General features: G+C 37.6%; 1 protein-coding gene across 3 annotated transcripts in view; it reads left to right on the forward strand.

Moving 5' to 3' along the window:
* The window catches only part of LOC105510903 (serine/threonine-protein kinase Sgk3), a 213,659-nt gene that overhangs the window by 171,566 nt on the left and 16,809 nt on the right, over positions 1 to 25,284 (forward strand). For all 3 annotated transcript variants that reach the window (XM_011940899.1, XM_011940898.1, XM_011940900.1), the window contains 8 exons: positions 4,656 to 4,743; positions 10,837 to 10,886; positions 13,467 to 13,524; positions 18,079 to 18,162; positions 18,262 to 18,393; positions 22,602 to 22,714; positions 22,810 to 22,846; positions 23,633 to 23,719. In XM_011940899.1, coding sequence (XP_011796289.1) covers positions 4,656 to 4,743; positions 10,837 to 10,886; positions 13,467 to 13,524; positions 18,079 to 18,162; positions 18,262 to 18,393; positions 22,602 to 22,714; positions 22,810 to 22,846; positions 23,633 to 23,719 — 649 coding nt within the window. The remainder of the gene's footprint in view (positions 1 to 4,655; positions 4,744 to 10,836; positions 10,887 to 13,466; positions 13,525 to 18,078; positions 18,163 to 18,261; positions 18,394 to 22,601; positions 22,715 to 22,809; positions 22,847 to 23,632; positions 23,720 to 25,284) is intronic.

The raw sequence follows: 25,284 nt of genomic DNA on the forward strand, positions 1-25,284 counted from the left end.
TTATTATTTTTTTAAACGGAATTTCACTCTGTCACCCAGGCTGGTGTACAGTGGCATGATCTCTGCTCACTACAGCCTCTGCCTCCCAGGTTCAGGCAGTTCTCCTGCCTCAGCCTCCCAAGTAGCTAGGACCACAGTGTGTGCCAGCACACCCGCTAATTTTTGTATTTTTAATGGAAACGGGGTTTCCCCATGTTAGCCAGGCTGGTTTCGAACTCCTGACCTCAAGTTATCTCCCCCTCTCGGCCTCCTGAAGTGCTGGGATTGTAGGTGTGAGCCACCACGCCCGGCCAGAAAAGCTAATTTTTAAGATGACTTTATTAAAAACATTTTAAAATCATTTTCAAAATAGAATAAAATGTTAGTATTTCTCTCATCTCTGGATGAAAAAGGGGTTTCTGAGCATATTGTCAGTGCATGACATGATTATCACAGAGTAAAACAATGAAAAATTTGACTAATAAAAACTTCGTGCATGTGGCTCATGCCTATGCTCCCAGCACTTTGGGAGGCCAAGGCAGGCAAATCACTTGAGCCCAGGAGTTCAAGACCAACCCATGCAGCATGGCAAAACCCCCTCTCCAGAAAAAATGCAAAAAATCAGCCTGTCATGGTGGCATGTGCTGGTAGTCCCAGCTGTTCAGGAGGCTGAGGTAGTAAGGTAGGAGGATCACCCGAGCCCAGGAGATCCAGGCTGCAGTGAGCCGTGATTATCCCACTGCAGTCCAACCTGGGTGGCAGAGTGAGACCCATCTCTAAAACAGCAAAAGCAAAAAAACAAAGCAGAACTTTTGAACCCACAAATCATAAGTAAAATTGAAAACCAAAAATACGGAAAAAGCTTTCCACGATAAAGGACGATAGATAAATACATTTAACATAGAAAGAGCCCGTGCAAACACTTAAGACACCAAAAAAAAAAAACCAGCATAAAGCACATTGAATGGTTCACAAAGAAGGACACAGAAATGGCTTATTGTCAGAGAAACTAAACATTTCCTTATGTATTTAAGAAATGAAATGGAAGCAGAAATAACTTATTTTAATTTTATTGAGTATAACAAAGAGAAAAGTGCCCAGATCAGGACTGTACAGCTCAATAAATCATGAGAAATAAACATAACTGAATTATATCATCCCCCCAGGCCAAAAAAGAAAATATTATGAACACCCCTGAGATCTCTTACACATCCTCTTTCAGTCTCTATTTCTTTCTTCCTTCCCAAAGGTAACTATCAGCCTAACTTTTAACAAAATAGATTAGTGTGTGCCCTGTTTTTGAACTTCATATAAATGGAACCATACAATATGTGTTCTCTGTCTGGCTTATTTCCCAGCCATGTGAGAGTCATCCATGTTGTTGCATGTAGCTATAGTTTGTTCATTTCCATTGCTGTAAAATGTTCCATTGTATGACTATACCACAGTTGATTCATTCTACTGTTGATGGGCATTTGAGATACTAATATTCTTATTTTCTGACTATTATAAATAATACTGCCATTAACATACCTTTTGGTGCACATGTGCCAACATTTCTGATGTATCTTGGAGGAGAACTTGTGGATTGTAGAGTATGTATATGTTTAACTTTAGTGGATAATGCAAAATAGTTTTGCAAAGTGATTTACCCGTTGTACATTTTCCATCAGCATATGAAATCATGTTGCTTACCTCATTAACACTTAGTATTGTTAGTCTTCCATTTTAGCCATTCTGGTGAGTGGGTAATGGTATCTTACTGTTGCTTTAATTTTGCATTTCACTTTTTACTGAAAGTGATACTGAGTAGTTCCTCTTTAAAATACAGTTTTTGACATCAAATTATCCAAGATGTTAATATAAAATGTAACATTTAATGCTAGTCAAGCCTGAAAGTCTTCAGGATGTTCATATACTGCTAGAAGAGTATAAATTGGTACAACTGGTCTGGAAATCAGTCTTACAAACTGTATTTGTTTAATACTGTAAAATGGTTTACAATTCAGATAAGTAATTTTATTTTTAAAAATCTGTTCTGAAAGTCATAGAGTTCTGATACTATGCACAAAGATTGTCAACTGCAGCATTGTTTATGGTAATGAAAAGTTGGAAGTCATACCCTCAAGTGGAAGAATCATTGAGTAATTTTTAGTACATTCATGTTATATATCATGCATCTATCAAAAGTGATTGTTTACAAAGTTTTTAACAAAATAGGGAAATGTTTATGATGTAATTTTAAAGTGAAAATTTAAATATATTGTGATCTTAAATGTGCAGAGAAAAAGACTGAAATAAAATATGCCAAAATGTTAACAGTGGTTGCTTCTATGGTAAGATTGAAAATCCCCACCCCTACATTTTATAAACCTTTTTCATTAAGTTAAAAATTCACCATTTAAATTATTCTAAAGTGTACAATTCAGTAGTTTTTTGTTTTTTGTTTTTTGTTTTGAGACAGAGTTTTGCTCTGTCACCCAGACTGGAGTGCAATGGTGCCATCTCGGCTCACTGCAACCTCCACCTCCCGGGTTCAAGAGATTCTCCTGCCTCAGCCTCCTGAGTAGCTGGGACTACAGGTGCGTGCCACCACACCCGGCAATTTTTTGTATTTTCAGTAGAGACAGGATTTCCCTATGTTGGCCAGGCTGGTCTTGAACTCCTTACCTCTTGATCCGCCCACCTTGGCCTCCCAAAGTGCTGGAATTACAGGTGTGAGCCACTGCACCCAGCCCAGTAGTTTTATATTCACGATGCTTTACAACCATCATCACTAATTCTATCACCTCAGAGCTAATCTAACATTTTCATCCCCCTAAAAAAGGAACTTTACCTCCAAATTCTCTCCTCCCCCAACCCTTGGCAACCACTATTCTACTTTCTGTCTGTACAGATTTGCCTATTAAAATGAAAGTGTAGTAGGTGACTTTTTTTTTTTTGCCTTTGTTCATTTAGCATAATATTTGTGAGATTCATTCATGTTACAGCATGTATTAGTGCTCTCCATTCCTTTTTATGGCTGTATAATATCCCATTGTATGGATTACACCACATTTTGTTTATCCATTCATCCATTGGTGGACATTTGGGATATTTCCACTTTTTGGCTGTTATGAATAATGCTGCTGTGAGAAATCATGTATGAGTTTTTATGTGAACATATATTTTTATTTCTCTTGGGTCTTTGCCTAGGTTTGTAATTGCTGAGTCTTAAGGTAACTCTGTGTTTGACTTTTCAAGCAACTGCCAAACTGTTTTCCACAGTAGCTGTACCATTTTACATTTACACCAGCCCAATTCTTTTTCTTTTTATTTTTTTCCTATTTTGTTTATTTATTTTTAGAGCCAAGTTCTTGCTTTGTCACCCATGCTGGAATGCGGTGGTGCAGTCTTGGTTCACTGCAGCCTCAGCCTCAAGGGCTCGAGTGATCCTCCTGCCTTAGCCTTCTGAGTAGCTAGGATGACAGGTGCACACCATCATGCCTGGGTTTTTTTGTTTTTATTTTTTGTGGAGACAGAGTCTTGCCATGTTGCCCAGGCTGGTATCCAACTCCTGGCCTCAAATTATCCTTCTGCTTCAGCCTCACAGAGCATTGGGATTACACGCATGAGTCACCACTCCTGGCTAAGGCCTCCTCTTTTTAAAAATAATTTTTCAAATTTCGAGTTTCCTACAAATAATATATATTATTTGATTAAATAATTAAGAACAGACTGGGGAGAGGGTGCCAGGTATGGAGATTTAATTATTCCCCACAGTCGTCATGAGTCCATCTGTGGGTCATCTCTAATTTTAGTCCATTTTTTTCTCTTCATCCTTCATCTTCATAGCCATTTCCTAATCCCCCCGTTGATACCCACTTTAGTGTGTTTGATATTTGTCCTTATATATCTGTGTATCTTCGGTAAACAGACTGATGCTTTGTGTCTGTGAGTATTGAATATATATATATATATATATATAAATGGTACTGTGCTATAGTTTCTTGCTTCTGACTGTTGACTAGTATTCCCTGTAGGCAATTACCATAGTTGACTTACTCATTTGCCTGGTGATAAATGCCTATTTTGCTTCTAACTTCCTGTTACAGAAAATGCTGCAATGAACATTATAATTACATGCCTCTCACTGGACCTGCACATAATTTTTTCTATGGTTTACCACAAAAATTAGAATTTCTGGGCCTAGGGAAAATGCATACACAGTTTTACCAAGTGTTGCCGGATTACTTTTTTCAGAAAAGTTGCTTCATTCTGCATGGTCACCAACAATATTTGAGCATTTCTCTTACCCTTTTTTTTTTTTTTATCAACTTTTGGTATTATCTGTCTTTCTAACCTTTGCCAGGTAATGGACATAACATATCTCATTATCATTTTAACTTATATTTCTCTGATTACTAGTGAAGTTAGCCGTCTTCACAAATTTGCTTGCCATTTGGGTTTTCTTTTCCGTGTACTTCCTGTTTATATGTTTGCCCATTTGTCTGTTTCTCTATTTAAAAAAAATTAATTTGCTTATTACATTTATAATAATGAATATTAATGGATTCTGTTTGACTTTCTTACTGTAAATGCTAATATAGTTATTTCTATTTTGATTTTCCTTTTAAAAGGGAGAAACGCTGTAGAAATGCTTTTGAAGTTATAATAAAGTTAATTTTTGTTTTTAGTCCAGATGTCAGAGCATTCCTTCAAATGGACAGTCCAAAACACCAGTCAGATCCGTCTGAAGATGAGGATGAAAGAAGTTCTCAGAAGGTATTAAGAGGAATTTTCTTTCTTAATAGAAAAAGTACCATTCCCCAAAGATGAAATTAGTGGCTTTAGGACACTTACTTCAAATGAAGTAATTTCATCCATAGTAGAGTTTCTACTGTGTAGAACGCATAAAAACAAATACACATATCTCTTACAGATGACTATTTCTTTTTTCGTTTGAGATGGAGTCTCACTCTGTTACCCAGGCTGTAGCGCAGTGGCACAATCTCAGCTCACTGCAACCTCCACCTTCCGGGTTCAAGTGATTCTCCTGCCTCAGACTCCACAGTAGCTGGGATTACAGGTGCCTGCCACCATGCCTGGCTAATTTTTGCATTTAGTAGAGATGGGATTTCACCATATTGGTCAGGCTGGTTTTGAACTCCTGACCTCAAATGATCCACCTGCCTCAGCCTCTCAAAATGCTGGGATTATAGGCATGAGCCACTGTGCCCAGGCCACAGATCACTATTTCTTATAAGACATATAGAATGAGTACTTTTTATACTAAAAAGTAATATAGGTTAATCAGACAAATTTGAAAATAGTAGGTAAAAAGAAAAGTATTACCCATATTATTGCACCCACACCTAGAAATTTTTAACATTCTGGTGATTTTCTTTCTTCTCTAATGTATAGGGTTTTAAAATTACCTAACTTTAATTACGTAGTGTATACAATTTTATATTCTGCTTTCTTCACTTTGTCTTATTTTATCATTATTGCCATACTTGAAACTATTTTGAATTTTGGCCAACAGAAAAGGCCTTCTCAACCACATGACATCCCACTTCCTCTGCATTGTCAGGATTTTCTATACAGAACAGTCAGTACACACATACCAGTTGGCATCAACTAACTTTTATTTCTGTGATATATGTACATAATCAATATGTGTTCCTAACAGAATAGGGTAGCCTTGTTTTGTTTCTTGTTTGTTTGAGATGGAGTCTTGCACTGTTGCCCAGGCTGGAGTCATTGGCGCGATCTTGGCTCACTGCAACCTCCGCCTCCCGGGTTCAAGCGATTCTGCCTCAGCCTCCCTAGTAGCTGGGACTACAGGTGCCTGCCACCACGCCTGGCTAATTTTTGTATTTTTAGTAGAGACGGGGTTTCACCATATTGGCCAGGCTTCTCGAACTCCTGACCTCCTGATCCCCCTGCCTTGGCCTCTCAAAGTTCTGGGATTGCAGGCTTGAGCCACCACACCTGACCAGTGTTGTTTTTAAAACTAAATCGTGATGGCAGTAAGTAAAGTAGGCTTGTGCCTTATTATAAAGATGTTTTCAACATTTACCTTAGTTATGTGGGAGAAGTAAATTGTAATAATTTAACTCAAATTATTACTCTGTAGCAATTAAATTATTATAAATGTTATATAAATATATCTACATAATTCAAACTTTTACACAACTATTATTAAATATGTACATGAAAATCAGAGATGATGGGTTGAAACATAGTTTTTCTTTATAATGCCTGCTAATTCTGTTATGGCTCTGTTTTTGTGATTTAAAAGATAACGTGGTGCATTGGAATATTAGTGTCCTAGGGCTGAAATCTTCATTTTGAAAAAAGACATACTCCTTTTTTGTGACTGCTGGAAAGTAGTAATTTTCCTTCTCAGACACCCCAAGAAGATTCTCAGTTAAGAGAACAAATGGAACTTTACATCTGTGATACGGTTGCTCCTAGGACAATGTAAAAAACTTAAAAAAAAAAAAAATCTCTGTAGCTGGTCAAAAGAGAAACAACAAACCGGGAAAACATTCGTAATAAATAAGGCATAACAAGAAATAACGTCTGTGTGAAAAGCTCATACAAATGGGTTTTTGAAAAGAATGATACTTAACACCATAGTAGATCAAAGGAAATGGGGCGTGAAGGAATACTCTTAGTAAAAAACATACAGGAAAATGTTCAACGTTGATGCTATTAGCAAATGAAAATCTTAGATTTTTATTGCTCTATCAAATCAATAAAAATGTAAATAAAATATTGCAGAACTGATAACAGTAAGGTAAAACGAGCACCCTTGGTCATCATTGGTGTCATAATTTTCTGCAACTCCTTTGGAAAACAATTCACATCAGGAATTGATGCAAATGAAATAATCCACACAGAAAAAAGCAAAAGATGTTCATTTCTGTATGATCTGCTAAAAACAATATTAGAATCAACCTAAATATTTACCAGTCACTTAGTGTTTGTCCATATATGTTACGCATTTTATTTTTGAAGATCAGATTTTAAGCTTCGATATATTAAGCGAAATCACTATTTAAAATGTATATGCATATTCACACAGTATGATTTACAGTTTTAAAAAATATGCGAATACTATATGAAAGTAGTGTAAATATTTGCAAAATTATATATTGATAAGGTTGTGGATTTTAAAAAACCCTTTTCCTAATATTTTTGACATTTTCCAGCTATTAGTATTTTTAATTGAAAAATGAATATATTCAAGTAATGTTTTAAAGATTAAAATCTATGTAACCATGATTTTTCATGTTTTGCTTGCTACTCATGTGAGACTGGGTAGGTTTAGGTTATTTGAAGACTATCTTGCCTTGCAGTGGAAGACAACTGCAGACAACTTGAAGACAGAACCAAGCTGAAAGATCTCTGGGTTCGGCCACTGTTGGCTTTAAATCTGAGTTTTGTTTCTTTTTTTCTTTTTCCATCCATAATGTCTGAAACTTCCACTAGAATCCCTTGAGGTTTTAAAATACTGATAAAAAGAATTTCTTTTAAAAAAGGAAAAAGCCGTACTTTGTCGTATACTTGTAACTATTTATTAAGGATTTTTTTTTTGTTTTTTGGAGATGGAGTCTCGCCCTGTCACCCAGGCTGGAGGGCAGTGGCAGGATCTCGGCTCACCGCAGGCTCCACCTCCCGGGTCACACCATTCTCCTGCCTCAGCCTCTCGAGTAGCTGGGATTACAGGCGCCTGCCTCCACGCCCGGCTAATTTTTTGTATTTTCAGTAGAGACGGGGTTTCACCGTGTTAGCCAGGATGGTCTCAATCTCCTGACCTAGTGATCCGCCAGCCTTGGCCTCCTAAAGTGCTGGGATTACAGGCGTGAGCCACCGTGCCCAGCCTATTAAGGACTTTTAAATGAATAAGTGAAGCTCCTAACTGGAATATTTTAGAGGGCATCTGGACCTACCCCCTTATTGATACAGAGAAAAATAGAGGCCAAGGGAAGTCAAGAAACTTAAATGATCTCAATTAGTATTCATTCTGTTAAGAAATTATACCTCACCGTCAGTTTAGTGACTGGATATTGTCTTCAGAAATAGTAAGTACAGTTGTCTAATTATATATCCTAATAATTTTCATCATTTCAGAAATGTGCTCCATTAGGGAAATCCTTGCCTAAATAATAAAATCTAATTATATATTAACATACTTCAGGGGACAAGTTATTCATGTTGTTTAATCTGCACTATATTTAATCCTCTTCCTTTTTTTTTTGAGATGGAGTCTCTCTGTTGCCCATGCTGGAGTGCAGTGTTGCAATCTTGGCCCACTGCAACCTCCTCCTTCTGGGTTCAAGTGATTCTCCTGCCTCAGCCTCCCAAGTAGCTGGGACTACAGGTGTGCGCCACCATGCCCAGCTAATTTTTGTATTTTTAGTAGAGATGGGATTTCACCGTGTTAGCCAGGTTGGTCTCGAACTCCTGACCTTGTGATCCTCCTGCCTTGGCCTCCCAAATTGCTGGGATTACAGGCGTGAGCCACTGCACCCAGCCTTCATTCATCTTTATGAGAAAAATTTATTGAATGGAAAATTAAACCAGTTATCTGCACATTCATTAAAAGAATAAGTGTATTAAAATTACACCTCAGTTTGAATTACATTGTAAGAGTCAAAGGAACACTGAAATATTTATTTTTTTCTTCTGTTTTTAGCATTTATTTGTTTGATTATTTTATAGCAGTTTCTTAGTAGAAAGAAACACTGTAATATTTAAACATTAAAGGCTACTCTTCTGTTAAAACTATGCCATAACAGGACTAATCTCATTTAATGAATTTTTTATGTATAGGTATAACAATAGGAAATAAATTTGAATTGTAACTACAATGCTGGTGCCAATGTTGTTTCTTCATAAGAAACTTCTTTATTTTATTTATTTATTTTTTTGAGAAAGAGTCTCACTCTGTCGCCCATGGTGGAGTGCAGTGCTGCTATCTCAGCTCACTGCAACCTCCACCTCATGGGTTCAAGGGATTCTCCTGCCTCAGCCTTCCGAGTAGCTCCAGGTGCTCATCACCACACCCAGCTAATTTTTGTGTTTTTGGTAGGAACAGAGTTTCACCATGTTGGCCAGGCTGATCTCGAACTCCTGACCTCAGATGATCCACTCGCCTCGGCTTCCCAAATTGCTGGGATTACAGGCATGAGCCACCGCTCCCACTCAGAAATTTAAGAACTTTTGAAGGATGAGATTATTTGCCCTTTATTTGAAAAAATAGTTTATATTCTAGAGATTATAAATTTGAAATGAATTTAAGTAAAAATATATATTACATATGTCTATAATAAGTTTGATAAGATAAAATTTTCTTGGCCGGGTGCAGTGCCTCATGCCTGTAATCCCAGTACTTTGGGAGGCTGAGGTGGATGAATCACCTGAGGTCAGGAGTTCGAGACCAGCCTGGTCAATGTGGCAAAACCCTGTATGTACTAAAAATACAAAAATCAGCCAGGCGTGGTGGCATGTGCCTGTAATCCCAGCTACTTGGGAGGCTGAGGCAGGAGAATCGTTTGAACCCACAAGGTGGAGGTTGCAGTGAGTGAAGATGGGGCCACTACATTCCGGCCTGGGCAAGAAGAGTGAAACTCCATCTAAAAAAAAAAAAAAAAAAAATTGGTTCTGATTAGAGAAATTTTTAAAAGCTTTTTTATATTTATAGCTTACATGAAGTATAATTACGTAGAACACTCATAAAAGTATACATTTTTGAAACATTTATAACTGATTTAATTATCTGAATGTATAGTTTTAAAGTTTATGTGAAGCAGAATTTACTTACACTTGGCTTTTATAAAAAGCTCACTCTGATAGGATCACTAGATTAATCTTCTGGGATTTTTGAGTTAAAATTTCAGCTAATTATTAATGAACTAGAATCTTTTATTACTTAAATTTCTTTATAGCATACTAGGTAAATAAAGATTTGCTTCTAAATTAATACCAGGGCTTAAGCTTACTGTGTTAACTGTTGCAAAGAGAAAAGTCTATATAAAATGTTAGCGCTACCACAGTGCTAGAATTAGAAAGAAAAGGCCGGGTGCGGCGGCTCATGCCTGTAATCCCAGCACTTTAGGAGGCTGAGGTGGGCGGATCACAAGGTTAAGAGATGGAGACCATCCTGGCTAACACGGTAAAACCCTGTCTCTACTAAAAATACAAAAAAATTAGCTGGGCATGGTGGCGGGCACCTGTAGTCCCAGCTACTTGGAAGGCTGAGGCAGGAGAATGGCATGAACCCAGGAGGTGGAGCTTGCAGTGAGCCGAGATTGCGCCACTGCACTCCAGCCTGGGCGACAGAATGAGACTCTGTCTCAAGAAAAGAAAAGAAAAGCACTGCTTTCTGTTTGCTTTGTCTATGTTTACCTACCATCAAATTGAAACTGAAAACCTGGCATTTGCGATCATCATTGTCATCATCCTATCATTTCTTTGATAAACTATTTGAAAACTTGAAAAACAAGCCTTTTTTAACCAGTTTTTAAAAAAGTGATCCCTCTTAAATTGCGGTTTCAATACCCACCTCCTCCAAGGAGCTTTCCTCAGTTTATTTCATTCATTTGCCAACTTAGAGCTTGATTTCTGGCTTATGTTTTTTCTTACAACAGTTCTTGAAAATTACCATGAGAAAAATGATTGTATTTTTGTCAATATGTGTTATTCCAAGTTAAGTCTATACCCTTACTGAGAATCAGGATCTTGGGTTTCTTTAACATGGCAACAAACCAAATATTTGTGGTACAGTTATAAATATTTTATTTCAAAACATTAATTAATTTTTGATGCTCCAATAAGAATGTTGTTTTTTTCCCCCCATCTTAACAGCTACACTCTACCTCACAGAACATCAACCTGGGACCATCTGGAAATCCTCAGTATGTTTAATTTGTTCCAAACAATTTTGTAACTGAATTTTAGGAAGATCTTTTTTGAGAGTATGCAGATATGTATAATTACACTAATTTAACTGGAGGCCTTTGAAATATAACCATAGTTACAGTGAATACAGTGCTATCATATGCTTGACTGATTTACTGCTCCAGCTTTTCATTGCTTTAGGAGAGCCCTAAGGAACTTTTAATCCACAAATTGTTAATTGGGTTCTGCTGTTTTGTCATCAGTTTTCTGGTGTGTGTGTGTGTGTGTGTGTGTGTGTGTAAAATCAGTAGACCATATTTCCCAAGGGACCATAAGGACCATAAGTCCTATGAGGTCCCCTGAGAAAAAGCATCCTTGCAGGCCTAATTGACATTCTGCTGGTGTTTGGTGTGATTGGTGCACTCCTGTTGTTAGCCAGCTTGTTCCAGAGGAGTCATAATGGACATTAGAATATTAAAGGCTATTAAACTTTGTTTACCCAGTTTCTCCCCATATTCCCAGACTTAATTGATTAGTAGTGTCTGCCATGGGTTGGAGGGGGAATGTGGTCTTGCCGCCCTTACTTAATTATCCTTACAGGCATATTACATTTATTCTGAAGTGTTTTTTCATTGTAGGCTTTCCCTACCCTTTCTCTACCCTTTTGCTCTACTTGGAGAATGATTATAGGCAGATGGGAGAAGTGGTCCAAGGACTGTGTCCTGGGACACTTCAACATTATGAGGTCAGGAAAGAACTGTTTACAGAGACTGAGAAAGAGCAGTCAGTAAGATGAGAGAAAAACCAGGAATATGGTTGCCTGAGGTCAGGGGAAGAGTGCCTGAAAAAGGAGGGAGTAATTAACTCTATTAATGTTGCTGATAGGGCAAGTAATAAGAAGATTGAAAATTGACCACTGGATTTCATAAAGTCATTGGTGACTTAGTGAGCAGTTTCAGTGGTGTGGTAGTTGGTATAAGACTGTGATCAGAAAGGGTTCACTAGAGAACTAGAGGAGAGGACAGCAGGTAGAGACAAGGAGTTTTCAAAACTTAGCTTGAAGAGTTTGCTTCAAAGGAAAGCAGATAAATAGGATGCTAACTGGAAGTTTGGTTTTAAGCATTCTTTTCTGTTGTTCATAGCATTGAACAAAAATGGCAGCACAAAAAGTGGAAATTTTTTTTTTTCTTTTTTTTTGAGACGGAGTCTTGCTCTGTCGCCTAGACTGGAGTGCAATGGTGCAATCTCCGCTCACTGCAGCCTCTGCCTCCCAGGTTCTCCTGCCTCAGCCTCCTGAGTACCTGGGGTTACAGGCACCCACCGTCATGCCTGGCTAATTTTTGTATTTTTGTAGAGACAGGGTTTCACCATGTTGGGCAGGCTGGTCTTGAACTCCTGATCTCTGGTGATCCACTCACCTCAACCTCCCAAAGTGCTGGGATTACAGGCGTGAGCCACTGTGCCTGGCCAAAAATGGAAATTTACTTTCAGTTAAGGTTAATCGCCAGCAGGTAACAGCGGGGCTTGGAGTATGGCCTCAGCTCACCTATTTATTATGTTTGAGGGATCTGCATGTTTTTCACTGTTAGATTTGTTTACAAAGTTATTTTGGTACCTCTGCATATCTTTAAAGAAGAAAATAGTCCAGAGAACAGGTTTTTGAAGAAGAAAAACGTCTAAATATAGTTAAGTGTTTATCTCACTAATCTTTACCTGTCATTATTTAACCTAGTTCTGGTTTTACTCTCATATATGAATTAACTATTTTTCTTTTTTTGATAATTAAGCAAATTTCAAATCCAAATGGATTTATTCCCCTCTTCCCATACAACTTACAAATTCAGACCGTGTTGGAGGAAACGGCTCTTTTGGCTGCTTAAGCTCCCCTTCTGCTTCTGTGTGTTTTTGTCTACCTAACAGCCAATGCTGTTTTTACTTGATAGATTAAGTTGACATAAATAAAAGGGCAGTCTTAGTATTCCATACTCTTGCTTTTCTGTTCCTAGCTTTCCTGTATTGCCATCCATGAGAATAAGCTAAGAAGTCTTTTATCTTTAAGGTACAATAAGTGGTTTATATGTGAAACGCTGTAATGACTTTTTTCTCCATCAGAAATTATTCTTAGTGTCTTTAGGTGTTCCAACTAACAGCTTCATTTTCAGAAGAATTACCACATGCTATATAGTCCTTAGAATGTATCACTAATTTATATAGTTATTCAATTTCCTCAACAACATTGGGCCATGGTTAATAAAATAGGTTTAGATAGAAGCTATTTCGAGATGAAAACTCTACATATAGGATATGCATATATCCTTTTCTCTCAGAGAGTATTATTGAAGTTCCTCTTAAGCAGAACTTAATGAGGCTTAAATAAAGTTATGAAATACCTTACCTAATCAGAAAGTAGATATTATTACTATTCATATAACCTACTATATATGAAAGATGAAATACTCAGCAGGAAAGCTGGAGTTACTAGGCTGAAGTGTTTTGTGCCTAACATTTATTTATTAAAGAGGGAAGTGCTAAGAAATGTTTAAAAGTTAATCTTTCCAATTTCTAGGAGGCTAATTCTTATTGTTAATTTATTTCAGTGCCAAACCAACTGACTTTGATTTCTTAAAAGTTATTGGAAAAGGCAGCTTTGGCAAGGTAAGAGTGTTTTGTGAGGTTTTTATTTGGTTTTTGTTTTTGTTTTTTTTCTAGAGACAGGGTCTCACTCTGTTGTTCAGGCTGGACTGTAGTGGTGCAGTCATAGCACACATGAACTCTTGGGCTCAAGCCATCCTCCTCAGCCTCCCGAGTGGCTGGGACTATACTCATACACCACCACGCCTGGCTAACTTTTTCACTCTTTTGTAGACAGGGCCTTGTTCTCTTGCCCAGGCTGGTCTCAAATTTCTTTCCTCAAGTGATCCTCCCACCTTGACCTCCCAAAGTGCTGGGATTACAGATGTGAGCTACCATCCCCAGCCTAAAGTGTTTTTATTTTCTCATACAGTAAATAAGCACTTAAGGAATTCATGCTTTATGGGTGGGAGCCACAGGACTTTTTGGCTTGCAGGAAATGGAATTAAGATACTTTCCCCACCCTCAAAATACCAACAGTAATTAGGGAGAAAAGGCATCTACTCAAATTCTATAATAAAATTCACTTATTCAGAAGGTATTTGTTGAGCACCTACTATGTGCCAGGTACCCTTCTGGACCCTGGTTAGAAAATTACAGAATTTCTAACCAGGGAGTGACATGGTTACTACCTTTGTGGTGCTTACAATCTAGGGTTGGGGGAATAGTCAATTAAAAATATTCAGTAGGCTGGGCGCGGTGGCTTAAGCCTGTAATCCCAGCACTTTGGGAGGCTGAGACAGGCGGATCACGAGGTCAGGAGATCGAGACCATCCTGGCTAACACAGTGAAACCCTGTCTCTACTAAAAAATACAAAAAACTAGCCGGGCGTGGTGGCGGCGCCTGTAGTCCCAGCTACTCTGGCTGGCTGAGGCAGGAGAATGGCGTGAACCCGGGAGGCGGAGCTTGCAGTGAGCTGAGATCACACCACTGCACTTCAGCCTGGGTGACAGGGCGAGACTCATCTCAAAAAAAAAAAAAAAAAAAAATTCAGTCAAGTAAATAAGTACAAATAATAATAGCAGTGCAGGAAATGAAGAATAGGGTGAAATGACAAAGGACAATAGGCAGCTGAGGGAAGATTCCCACTTACATAGCTTTTCAGAAGACATGCTATTTAAGCCAAAGCTGGAAAGACCAAAATGAGCAGCTGTGTAAATAACAGTTTGAGAAGGAAATGAATGTGTAAAGACCCTGCTTATTTTCTTACGGTGTCAGATGAATCATGTAATTTGACAGTATAGCCATACCAAGGAACGATAATCACTTAAGGCCAGGGTTAACAGAAAAGCATCATAGATGAAGTTATCAGAATCATTAAATATATTTAAGTGCTTTTTTGCACTGTACTTCAGTCTTTAGTAAAAATGGAATATGTAAATGTTTAATCATATTTTGCTGTATTTGTAGCTTTTGGTAACTCCAGTTTGTTTTCTGAGTTTCCTTGAGACTAGCAACTGTGGCTATGCGATTAAACCCATGTATGTTTATTCACTCAGCAAATATATATTATCTGCTACATGCTGAGTATTGTGCTAGTATAAGCAATAGAAAGTTAGAAATGAATCCTGCTCTCTAAATCCCCAAAATTCTATTGGAATGCTAGAGATAGTTGTCATTAAGAAAAAAAACATTATCTGTCTTTAAAAACAAAATTCTGTCATTAAAAACAAAAGCGTTGTGGCACATACCTGTAATCCCAGCTACTCAGGATCCTGAGGCAGGAAGATCACTTGAGTTCGGGAGTCCAAGACCAGCCTGGGCAACATAGAAAGACCCCATCTCAAAAAAAAAAAAAAAAAGGCATTATCTTTTGGAAACTTAATGTTTAGATCTAGAGTCTTACCAGGATTTGGTTCTTACATATAATGGGAGGCATAGCATCACAGTTCATTTTTGTCCATGTGGATAACCAGCTGATCCTATATAGTTTATGAAAACTTTTTTCACCATCTGATGGGCCACCTGATCTCCAGGGGCCACCTTATGTATCCACTATTTATACCTTCACAGACCTGTTTTTAGAATTTTTTTTTTTTTGGTTCGTCGCCCAGCCTGGAGTGCAGAGTGCAATGGTGCTATCTCTGCTCGCTGCGGCCTCTGCCTCTCAGCTTCATGTGATTCTCCTGCCTCAGCCTTCCGAGTATCTGGGATTTCAGGCATACGCCACCATGTCTGGCTAATTTTTGTATTTTTAGTGGGGATGGGGTTTTACCACATTGGCCAGGCTGGTCTTGAACTCTTGACCTCAAGTGATCTGCCTGACTCAGCCTCCCAATGTGCTGGGATTAGAGGCATGAGCCACTGAGCCCACCCTCTTTTTAGATTTTAAGTTTTGTATTTCTGTTTCTGGATTGCATTTCTTTTCATTTTCTGTTCATTGGCCTATCTGTTTATCCTGACACCAGTACCACATTGTTGTGACACCTGTAGCTTGATATGCAACAGAATTAAGTCCTCCCTTCTTATTCTTCAAGAGACTATTCTTAGCCCTTTGCATATCAATATAAATTTCAGAATCAGCATGTCAATTTCTGCAAAAATTCTATTTGAATTTGATTGGGATGGCAATGACTCTGTAGATCAATTTGGGAAGAATTATCATCTTTACAATATTGTGTTGTCAAATCCGTGACCGTGCTATATTACTTTGTTAATGTAGCTCATCTTTAATTTTTCTCAATAATATTTTATGGTATTCTGTTTAGGATTTTTGCATATCTCTAATTTAATTATATTTATTCCTAGGTGGATTTTTTTTTTTTTTTTTTTGTATTTTATTATTATACTTTAAGTTCTAGGGTACATGTGCACAATGTGTAGTTCATGCATATATAAACAGTGCTGAAAATGTTGGAGTAGCATTTAGAATAGAATTTTTTTTTTTTTTTTTTTTTTTGGGAGACAGAGTTCCACTCTTGTTGCCCAGGCTGGAGTGCAGTAACACAGTCTTGGCTCGCTGGAACCTCCACCTCCTGGGTTCAAGCCATTTTACTGCTCCCGAGTAGTTGGGATTACAGGCGCGTGCCACCACGCCCTGCTAATTTTGTATTTTTAGTAGAGACAGGGTTTCTCCATGTTGGTCAGGCTGGTCTGGAACTCCCAGCCTCAGGTGATCTGCCCACCTTGGCCTCCCGAAGTGCTGGGATTACAGGCATGAGCCACCATGCCTGGCCAGGTGTGTTGTTTTTTTTTGCTGTTGAAAATTGGTGTTAATTCTTGAAGCTGAGTATATGTGTTACCTATGACACATTGGTTCTACTCCCTAGTTACATACCCAACCGAAATGAATATCCACTAGGAAAGGTATATACAGAAATGCTTATAGCATCTTTATTCATAAATAATCTATCAGCAAGAGAGTAGATACATTGTGTCATTTAATGGAATATTCTGCATAACACAGAAAATATGAGAACTATGCTATATGCCATGATGTTAATGAATATTTCATATAATTTAGAGTAAAAGAATTAAGACAGACAACTTTCCATATGATTCTAATTACATGAAATTCAAAAAAGGGCAAAAGTTATCTGTGTTATTTCAAGTTGACATGGTAGTAGTTAGTTACCTTTGAGAAAGTGAAGGGTGAGTCGTGACTGGGATTTAGCAAAAGAGAGGCTTTAGGCTACTGGCAGAGGTTTTTTTTCTTTGAACTGCATACTGGTTACATAGCTGTATTCACTTTGTAACAATTTATTGAGCTGTAGTGATGTTTTTCTATATGTATGCTATGTTTAATAAAAAAATTAAAATCTTGCAAAATGATTAGAAACCAACAAAGTGCAATAAAACAAAAGAAGGCCAGGTGCGGTGGCTCACGCCTGTTATCCCAGCACTTTGTAAGGCTGAGGCAGGTGGATCGCTTGAGCCCAGGAGTTTGAGACCAGCCTGGATAACATGACGAAACCCCATCTCTACAAAAAATTGAAAAATTAGCCAGGTATGGTGGCACACGCTTGTAGTCCCAACTATTTGGGAGGCTGAGACAGGATGATCACCTGAGCCTTGGGAAGGTCAAGGCTGCAGTGAGTCAAAATTGTACCACTTCAAGATGATTCTAGATTTCTTCAGGTTCTTTAAAGCCTCTGCATGCAACCCAGCCCACTATAGAAATCCATGGCACTTTTTCCTCTGAACTCTTCTGAATTGAAAACCTGTTAAGAAAAATCTCAGTGTGAAAGAGTACATTTTGATTACCTAAAAAACATTTCCTTATCCTTGTTAATATAGCCATGAAGTTTGTAATAGTATTTTCTACGGTCAGTATTCTCTCCTGAAAGTACAGGAAACTTCAGGATTCAGGGCTGGAGCACATGCGTGCACACACACACAAAGTTCTCAAGCAGTGTAGATTTGGGCACTTAAATTTAGTTTAAAAATCTCAAATATCAACACATTAAGTGACTAAGAAATGGTGCCTGACTACTTGATTTTTAAAACAAAAACATGATCTAGGTCCCTTATGGACTTCTTTTTACAAAATTTAAGAAGTATTGATGTATTGACAAGTGAATTATTTCTATCAAAATTTGAAATTTCTAATAGTGTACACTAATGTTTAACTATAACAGGTTCTTCTTGCAAAACGGAAACTGGATGGAAAATTTTATGCTGTCAAAGTGTTACAGAAAAAAATAGTTCTCAACAGAAAAGAGGTAAAATAAAATAGCTGTTGCTTCTCCCAAGCCCATTTTCTCAATTAAGAGAGTTGTTTTCTAGTGTATAATATAATTGATCTTTTGCCTTTTTTCTAGCAAAAGCATATTATGGCTGAACGTAATGTGCTCTTGAAAAATGTGAAACATCCATTTTTGGTTGGATTGCATTATTCCTTCCAAACAACTGAAAAGCTTTATTTTGTTCTGGATTTTGTTAATGGAGGGGAGGTGAGTTTTATAATGAGTTTTCTAATATTAATAGTTTAGAAAAATAGCATAAAGTCAAAGTTTTTCTTGTAAGTTTTAGAAGGACAGTATAAAATCAGTAGCTTTTTATAGCAATAATATTCAAGGTACTGGCTGAATACAATGCAGGATGTGGAGAATTGTAACACAGAGCTTTTAAGCATATGGTATGGTTGAAAAGGTTCATAAAAGAACCTTGATATGAAGCTGCTGGCTTCATGGACAGATTTGTCACTAAACTATATAGCAAGAATAACATATTGAAATATTAGAGTAAAACGTGATTTGTAATTTAGGCAGTTATCTCAACAGTTGCATACAAATATTACTCTAGATTCTCATTTTCCAAGATGTGCAAATTTAATCAGATGCGATAGTGCTCTAATAAGGGGCTCTGTGGTGGTAGCTTGGCTCAGTGGTTTGCACCTTTAGTCTCAGCTGCTAAGGAGACTGAGGCAGGAGGATCACTTGAGCCCAGGAGTTTGAGGCTACAGTAAGCTATGATTGCACTGCAGCCTGGGTAACAGAATGAAACCCCATGTCTTTAAAAACACACACACACACAAACAAAAAAGGCTTTATGATAAAGTCTGTTTTGGAAATGTTTCATGTTACATCGTTTCTTGATGATTCACAGTATGCCTCAGCGTGTTAAAGACTTTGAGAAATTCTGTCTTATACAAAGTCAGGGTATCTTTTTTTTTTTTTTTTTTGAGACAGTCTCACTCTGTCACCAGGCTGGAGTGCAGTGGTGTGATCACAGCTCACTGCAGCCTCAGCCTCCTCAAATCCAGGATATAAGATGAGAGAATTTTTTAAAACCATGCAGTCGGCTGGGCGCGGTGGCTCACGCCTGTAATCCCAGCACTTTGGGAGGCTGAGGCGGGTGGATAATGAGGTCAGGAGATTGAGACCATCCTGGCTAACATGGTGAAAACCTGTCTCTACTAAAAATACAAAAAATTAGCAGGGCATGGTGGTGGGCGCCTGTAGTCCCAGCTACTCGGGAGGCTGAGGCAGGAGAATGGTGTGAACCCCGGGAGCGGAACTTGCCGTGAGCCAAGATCGCACCAGTGCCCTCCAGCCTGGGCGACAGAGCAAGGCTCTGCCTCAAAAACAAACAAAAACACCATGCAGTCCCCTTTTTTGTTTCAACTAATCTCTTAAGTATTATGCAAAACTCTGATTCAGATGGATATTGAAATACACTTTGGGAAATGCTGCTATTATAATAATTATAATAATAACTTCCATTGAGTATTACTTAGTATCCATCACTCTGGCTCTTTGTACATATAATTTTACCTTCACAACAACTATAGTAAGACTGACTGAGGCACAGAGAAGCTAGGTAGCTTGTAGAAGTAATGTGGTTAGTATCAGAGGCAGGGATTGAACTCAGGCAGCCTGATTCCAGGATCTAGGCAGCTGACTTCTCAACCCTCACACCTTTCTAATTTGTTTGGTCTTTGACCTGTGAATGTCTTAAAAATCATTTTAACTAATAGGTATTGTCATATCTTTACAAAGGGATCTTTCATCCCCCAATCTCAGAGCAGAAAATCACTGTAGATTTTCTGTAGTACATTTAACTGTAGTACATTTAACTGGAGAATAAAGGGAACTATAAGGAAAATTAGTTAATATTCTGCAAAACCAAAAGATGGTCAGACACACCTAGATCATTTTAGGGAAAGATTGTAAAAAGAATGATTATTCACCTTTATACATCTGTGACAAAAGTCCCTTAAGGCCAGGTGTGGTGGCTCAACACCTATAATCCCAGCACTCTAGGAGGCTGAGGTAGGTGGATCGCTGGAGCCCAGGAGTTCAAGACCAGCCTGGGCAACATGGCGAAACCCTGTCTCTACAAAAAAATAACAAAAATTAGCCGGGCATGGTGGCATGCCTCTGTAGTCCTCAGGAGGCTGAAGTGGGAGGATTGTTTGAGCCCAGGATGTCACGGCTGCAGTGAGCCATGATCACACCACTGCACTCCAGCCTGGGTGACAGAACAAGACATTGTGTCAAAAAATAAAATAAAAATCCCTTAAGACTCTTCAGTGTGGAGGCAAGATTATGCATCTCTCAGGCATCCTGATTCACTGATGCAGGTGACCCCGTATTGTTTTCAGCTTGAAGGTTTTCATTTAATTTTGTGTGTGCCTGAGTGCTGACAGGTAAAGAGAATTTATTGAGGCTTGGCACTTTGCAATGATTTTACATGCATTATGTCAGTAAATCACAACTCCTTCAGAAGACACTATTATGCCCGTTTAATGAAATTCTCTTTCTTATTTATTTATTTATTGAGATGGAGTCTCTCTGTCACCAGGCTGGAGTGCAGTGGTGCTATCTCAGCTCACTGCAAGCTCTGACACCCTGGTTCAAGCGATTCTCCTGCCTCAGCCTCCCAAGTAGCTGAGATTACAGGCATGTGCCATGACGCCGAGCTAATTTTTGTATTTTTAGTAGAGACAGGGTTTCGCCATGTTGGCCAGGATGGTGTCAAACTCCTGACCTCATGATCCGCCCACCTCGGCCTCCCAAAGTGCTGGGATTACAGGTGTGAGAGACCATACCTGGCCAAAATTTTCTTATTTATAAATAAGAAAATTGAGGTTCAGAGAGGTTAAATAGCAGTCTCAATGTTACAGTGTTCTAATAAGTGTCAGGCCCTGGATTTAACCTAGATATCTCAACTGCAGAGCCCATTCTTAAGTGCCACCTTGTGTCTTTGAAATGTTCATGAGAAGCATCTAGTGCAGGTGAGATCCCACTGCAAGCTCCCTGCTTTATGTGTGGTTTCTTCGTGCTCTTTTAGGGCTCTGCTTCTGAGACCTTTTTGTACAGTGACTGCTCACTGGCAAAGATTGAAAGAGGTAGGCTTGTCATCTGAAAAATGCAAGATAATGAAAAAAGGAGAATAAAATACAATAGAATGCCAGGGTGGGTGGAGGAGAAGTTGAGTGGGTAATAGGTAAACAAGGGTTAAAGATGAAGAGAAAAGTTAGAGGCAGGAGGAGTGTGGTTTCCATACATTAATACTCTTATTTTCCCCCAGTGTTCATACTTAGAAATTTTAACCTTGACATATGAATACTTAGCTTTGTATACTACCTCGTATCTTTTTCAGAGCAAAGTAGAATAAAAACAAGTAGGTTTTATGATACTTGGCAGATAAGCAAGCCTCTCTGAGCCTCAGCTTCCTCATTGATTTTCTGCATCAAAGTCATTGGGTAAAGTCCACATAGGAGACATCAACTTTAAGGTGGTGATTAAAATCAACAGAATGGATCAAGTTACCTGGGAAGGGTATTTGGAGAAAAAATAACAGTGGACCGAGGGCAGAAACTGTGTCATCCCTGCATTTTCCGAGGCCAGAAAGGAGCAGAGATGGAATTCACCAAGACTCAAGGAGAGATTTTTATCTTCGAAGCCAAGGGACCCAGTGGGAACTTCCCCCACGCAGTAACCTTAGTTAAAGGCCAGGTTATAAGAAATAAATTAAAAATTAGGAAGTATAAGAAATGAACTAGAGAGTCCAACTGCTATTTAGCTGCAACCAGTTGCTGCTGCTGCTGTGAAGAGTAGGCCTAATGGTCCAGAGCTTATCTTTTTTTAAAAAAGAAACTAAAACCGTGAATTTTTACCCCCAAATTCCCAGTTTTTAATGTTACCAACTAATTCAGAGTTTTTGAAAAACAGTATTTGGCTCAAGTAAATTATATCTATGGAGATACATACTCATATGGTTATATTTGTTCTGCTGGGCACTAGTTTTTAATCTCTGAATAGTGTTTTGTTTTTTTATTTTCAAATGGAAAACATAGTCCAGAAAGGCTCTGTAAGATAATTACATGGCAATATCAAGATCATTGATCTTCATTGATAATCTTTTCCAGAGCAGTTGCCTGGAAGGGTGAGGACATTATTGCATTGAGTAGTAAATGGGAGATGAGTGACATTAGCAAGGGTAAACAAAGACACGTGGTTAAAGAGAGAGAATGATTGTTAGGTGGGGAGATGGATGAAGGGGAGTCACAGTTCTGTGCCTTGTTACGTTTTTAGCTCATGTTCAAAGTAACAAAGAACAATTCCTACCTTGTATTTACCAAATATATTTGTCTAATGCTATGTGTGAATGATGCTAACATTCTGTCTCTCCTACTCCTCAACCAATTTTACAGCTTTTTTTCCACTTACAAAGAGAACGGTCCTTTCCTGAGCACAGAGCTAGGTTTTATGCTGCTGAAATTGCTAGTGCATTGGGTTACTTACACTCCATCAAAATAGTATACAGGTACAATTTTTAAATATACTTGTAAAAATTACATATAACAGTATTTTATTTCGGTTTGTATTCAGTTTTGCTTTTCCTTCCTTTTAATTTGGTAGAGACTTGAAACCAGAAAATATTCTTTTGGATTCAGTAGTAAGTATTCTCTTTTAAAAATCTACTAGTTCTCAATTTTTGTTGTTGCTTTTATGCTTAGTGCAAAAAAAGTCTCAGAGATTCTGAACTGTGTTATTTTATTTATATAACATTCCCAAAATGACAAAACTGTAGAGATGGAGAACAGATTAGTGGTTGACAGGGTCCAAGGGGATAGAGAGTGCAAAGATAAAGGGGTAGCATTAGGGAAGTTCCTTTGCAATGAAACAGTTGTGTCTTTATTGTGGTGGTTGTTACATGAATCTGTATATCTGTATTGCGTAGAGCTAAGCACACACACAAAGCATGCGTGTAAAAAGTGAAAACTGAATAAGGTTGACAGTCTGGTTAATAGTATTGTACCGATGACAATTTCTTCTGTATGCTATTTTGCAATTTCCTGTGGATCTATAATTATGTGAAAATAAAAGGAGTTTTAAAACTGTTAATTTATTGGCTGGGTGTGGTGGCTCACACCTGTAATCCCAGAACTTTGGGAGGCCAAAGTGAGTGGATCACTTGAGGTCAGGAGTTCAAAACCAGCCTGGGCAACATGGCGAAATTAGCCAGGTGGCATGCACCTGTGGTCCCAGCTTCTCGGGAGACTGAGGCATGAGAATTGCTTGAACTCAGGAGGCAGAGGTTGCAGTGAGCCGAGATCGCATTGCTGCACTCCAGCCTGGGCGACAGAGTAAGACTCTGTTTCAAAAAAAAAGAAAAACTTACTGAAAAATTGTCAATTCCTATTTATGCACTGTTTTATCTTACCACCCCTGTATTTGTCAGGGACATGTTGTCTTAACAGATTTTGGGCTTTGTAAAGAAGGAATTGCTATTTCTGACACCACTACCACATTCTGTGGGACACCAGAGGTAAGAAATATATCTCATTGTCATTCATATAATCATGTATAAAATGCAAATATGAATTACAGATTGCATATATAAATTTAAAATAAGAAAAGTAGAATAAAAACTGTCATTTCAGCTTCCAGCCAGCTGGAAATATCTGATAATCATGCCTTGATAGTTGGGTATTTTTAACTGTGATTGTTAGATACCGCAAGACCCTTTTGAATAATCCAACAAATATAAATTATGTTTATTTGTTTTTAATGTGAGAAGTTTACCTTAAACTTCTTTACACATTTAATTATATTTCTTTTTTTGTTTTTGTTCTAAAATAAATATTGTAGAAAATTATATTTTTAATCCTTTAAAAATCACAAATTAGTGATGAAAGTGTTCTTTTTGTGAATGTGTTAACAACATTGAATCACACACTTTAAATGGGTGAATTGTGTGGTATGTGACTCTTTTAATAAAGCTGTTTTTCTTTTAAAAAATGAGCTAAAGCAAATATGGCAAAATATTAACACTTGACTATATCTCAGTTGTAGTTTTTCTACATTTGGTTACATTTTCTACATTTTGGTTACAAAAACCAAAAACATTGGTTTTTCTCATTTTTTTGTATGCTTGAAATCTTTTGTAATAAAATTAAGTGTTTACTTACCAGAAGAAAATAAAGCAGTGGATATGGAAAAAAAAATCACAAATCAGAATTTATTTACCAGACCATCCCATTTTCTAATCATGTTAGCTAGCAAAAAAAGTATCTATTTGTGACAATAATAATAATCCTTACAAATCATGTAAAACCTTTATTATTCATACTTCACACACAGAAACAAGTTTGGTTTATTTTAAACTGTCCAAATTCCAAGGTAGTTATAATGATTGTAGGTACCATGTAATATTTCATCTTTATCGTGGAGTACTTGCAAATACAATGTTGAAAATGTGTGAGAAAATGGCTTCTAATTGAGTTCAGAAACTTAACTAAAAGTATTTCTAAGTTTACCTTGAAATGAGTTTTTCCTTCTTTTTTCTGTCTAACCCTGGCGCTTGGATATATTTATAACCATTCTGTTTTGGTTTATATACGAAGAAACATTTTTTGTTATTGTATATTAATTTCGTAGTTAAAATATTTTGCCATTTCTTTAGATCACATAAATAAGCTTAAGAGGAAATTACTTTCTTACATGTATTTCATATGGGAAGAGGTAATATATTTTGGAATGTAAAATTCGAGTTCACTGTCTTAGATGTGTTAAGTTGTGATGACTCTAAATTTCCTGCAAATTAAAATGTAAATAGACATCTACAACTTACACAAGTTTTCTAAATAATATGTTAGAGAATTGCTGTTATAATTCTCAAATGAGAATACAATTCATTCTTTTTTACTGAAAAGAAAAAAGAAAGGATTATAATTGCTACATTAACAATTCTTGCTAGGTGCTGTAGCTCATGCCTGTAATCCCAGCACTTTGGGAGACCAAAGTGGGCAGATTGTTTGAGCCCAGAAGTTCTAGACCAGCCTGGGCAACATGGCTAAACCCCTGTCTCTATGAAAAATACAAAAAACTAGC

The sequence above is a fragment of the Colobus angolensis genome, unplaced genomic scaffold, assembly GCF_000951035.1.
Source record: "Colobus angolensis palliatus isolate OR3802 unplaced genomic scaffold, Cang.pa_1.0 Scaffold194, whole genome shotgun sequence".
Taxonomy (NCBI): Eukaryota; Metazoa; Chordata; class Mammalia; order Primates; family Cercopithecidae; genus Colobus; species Colobus angolensis.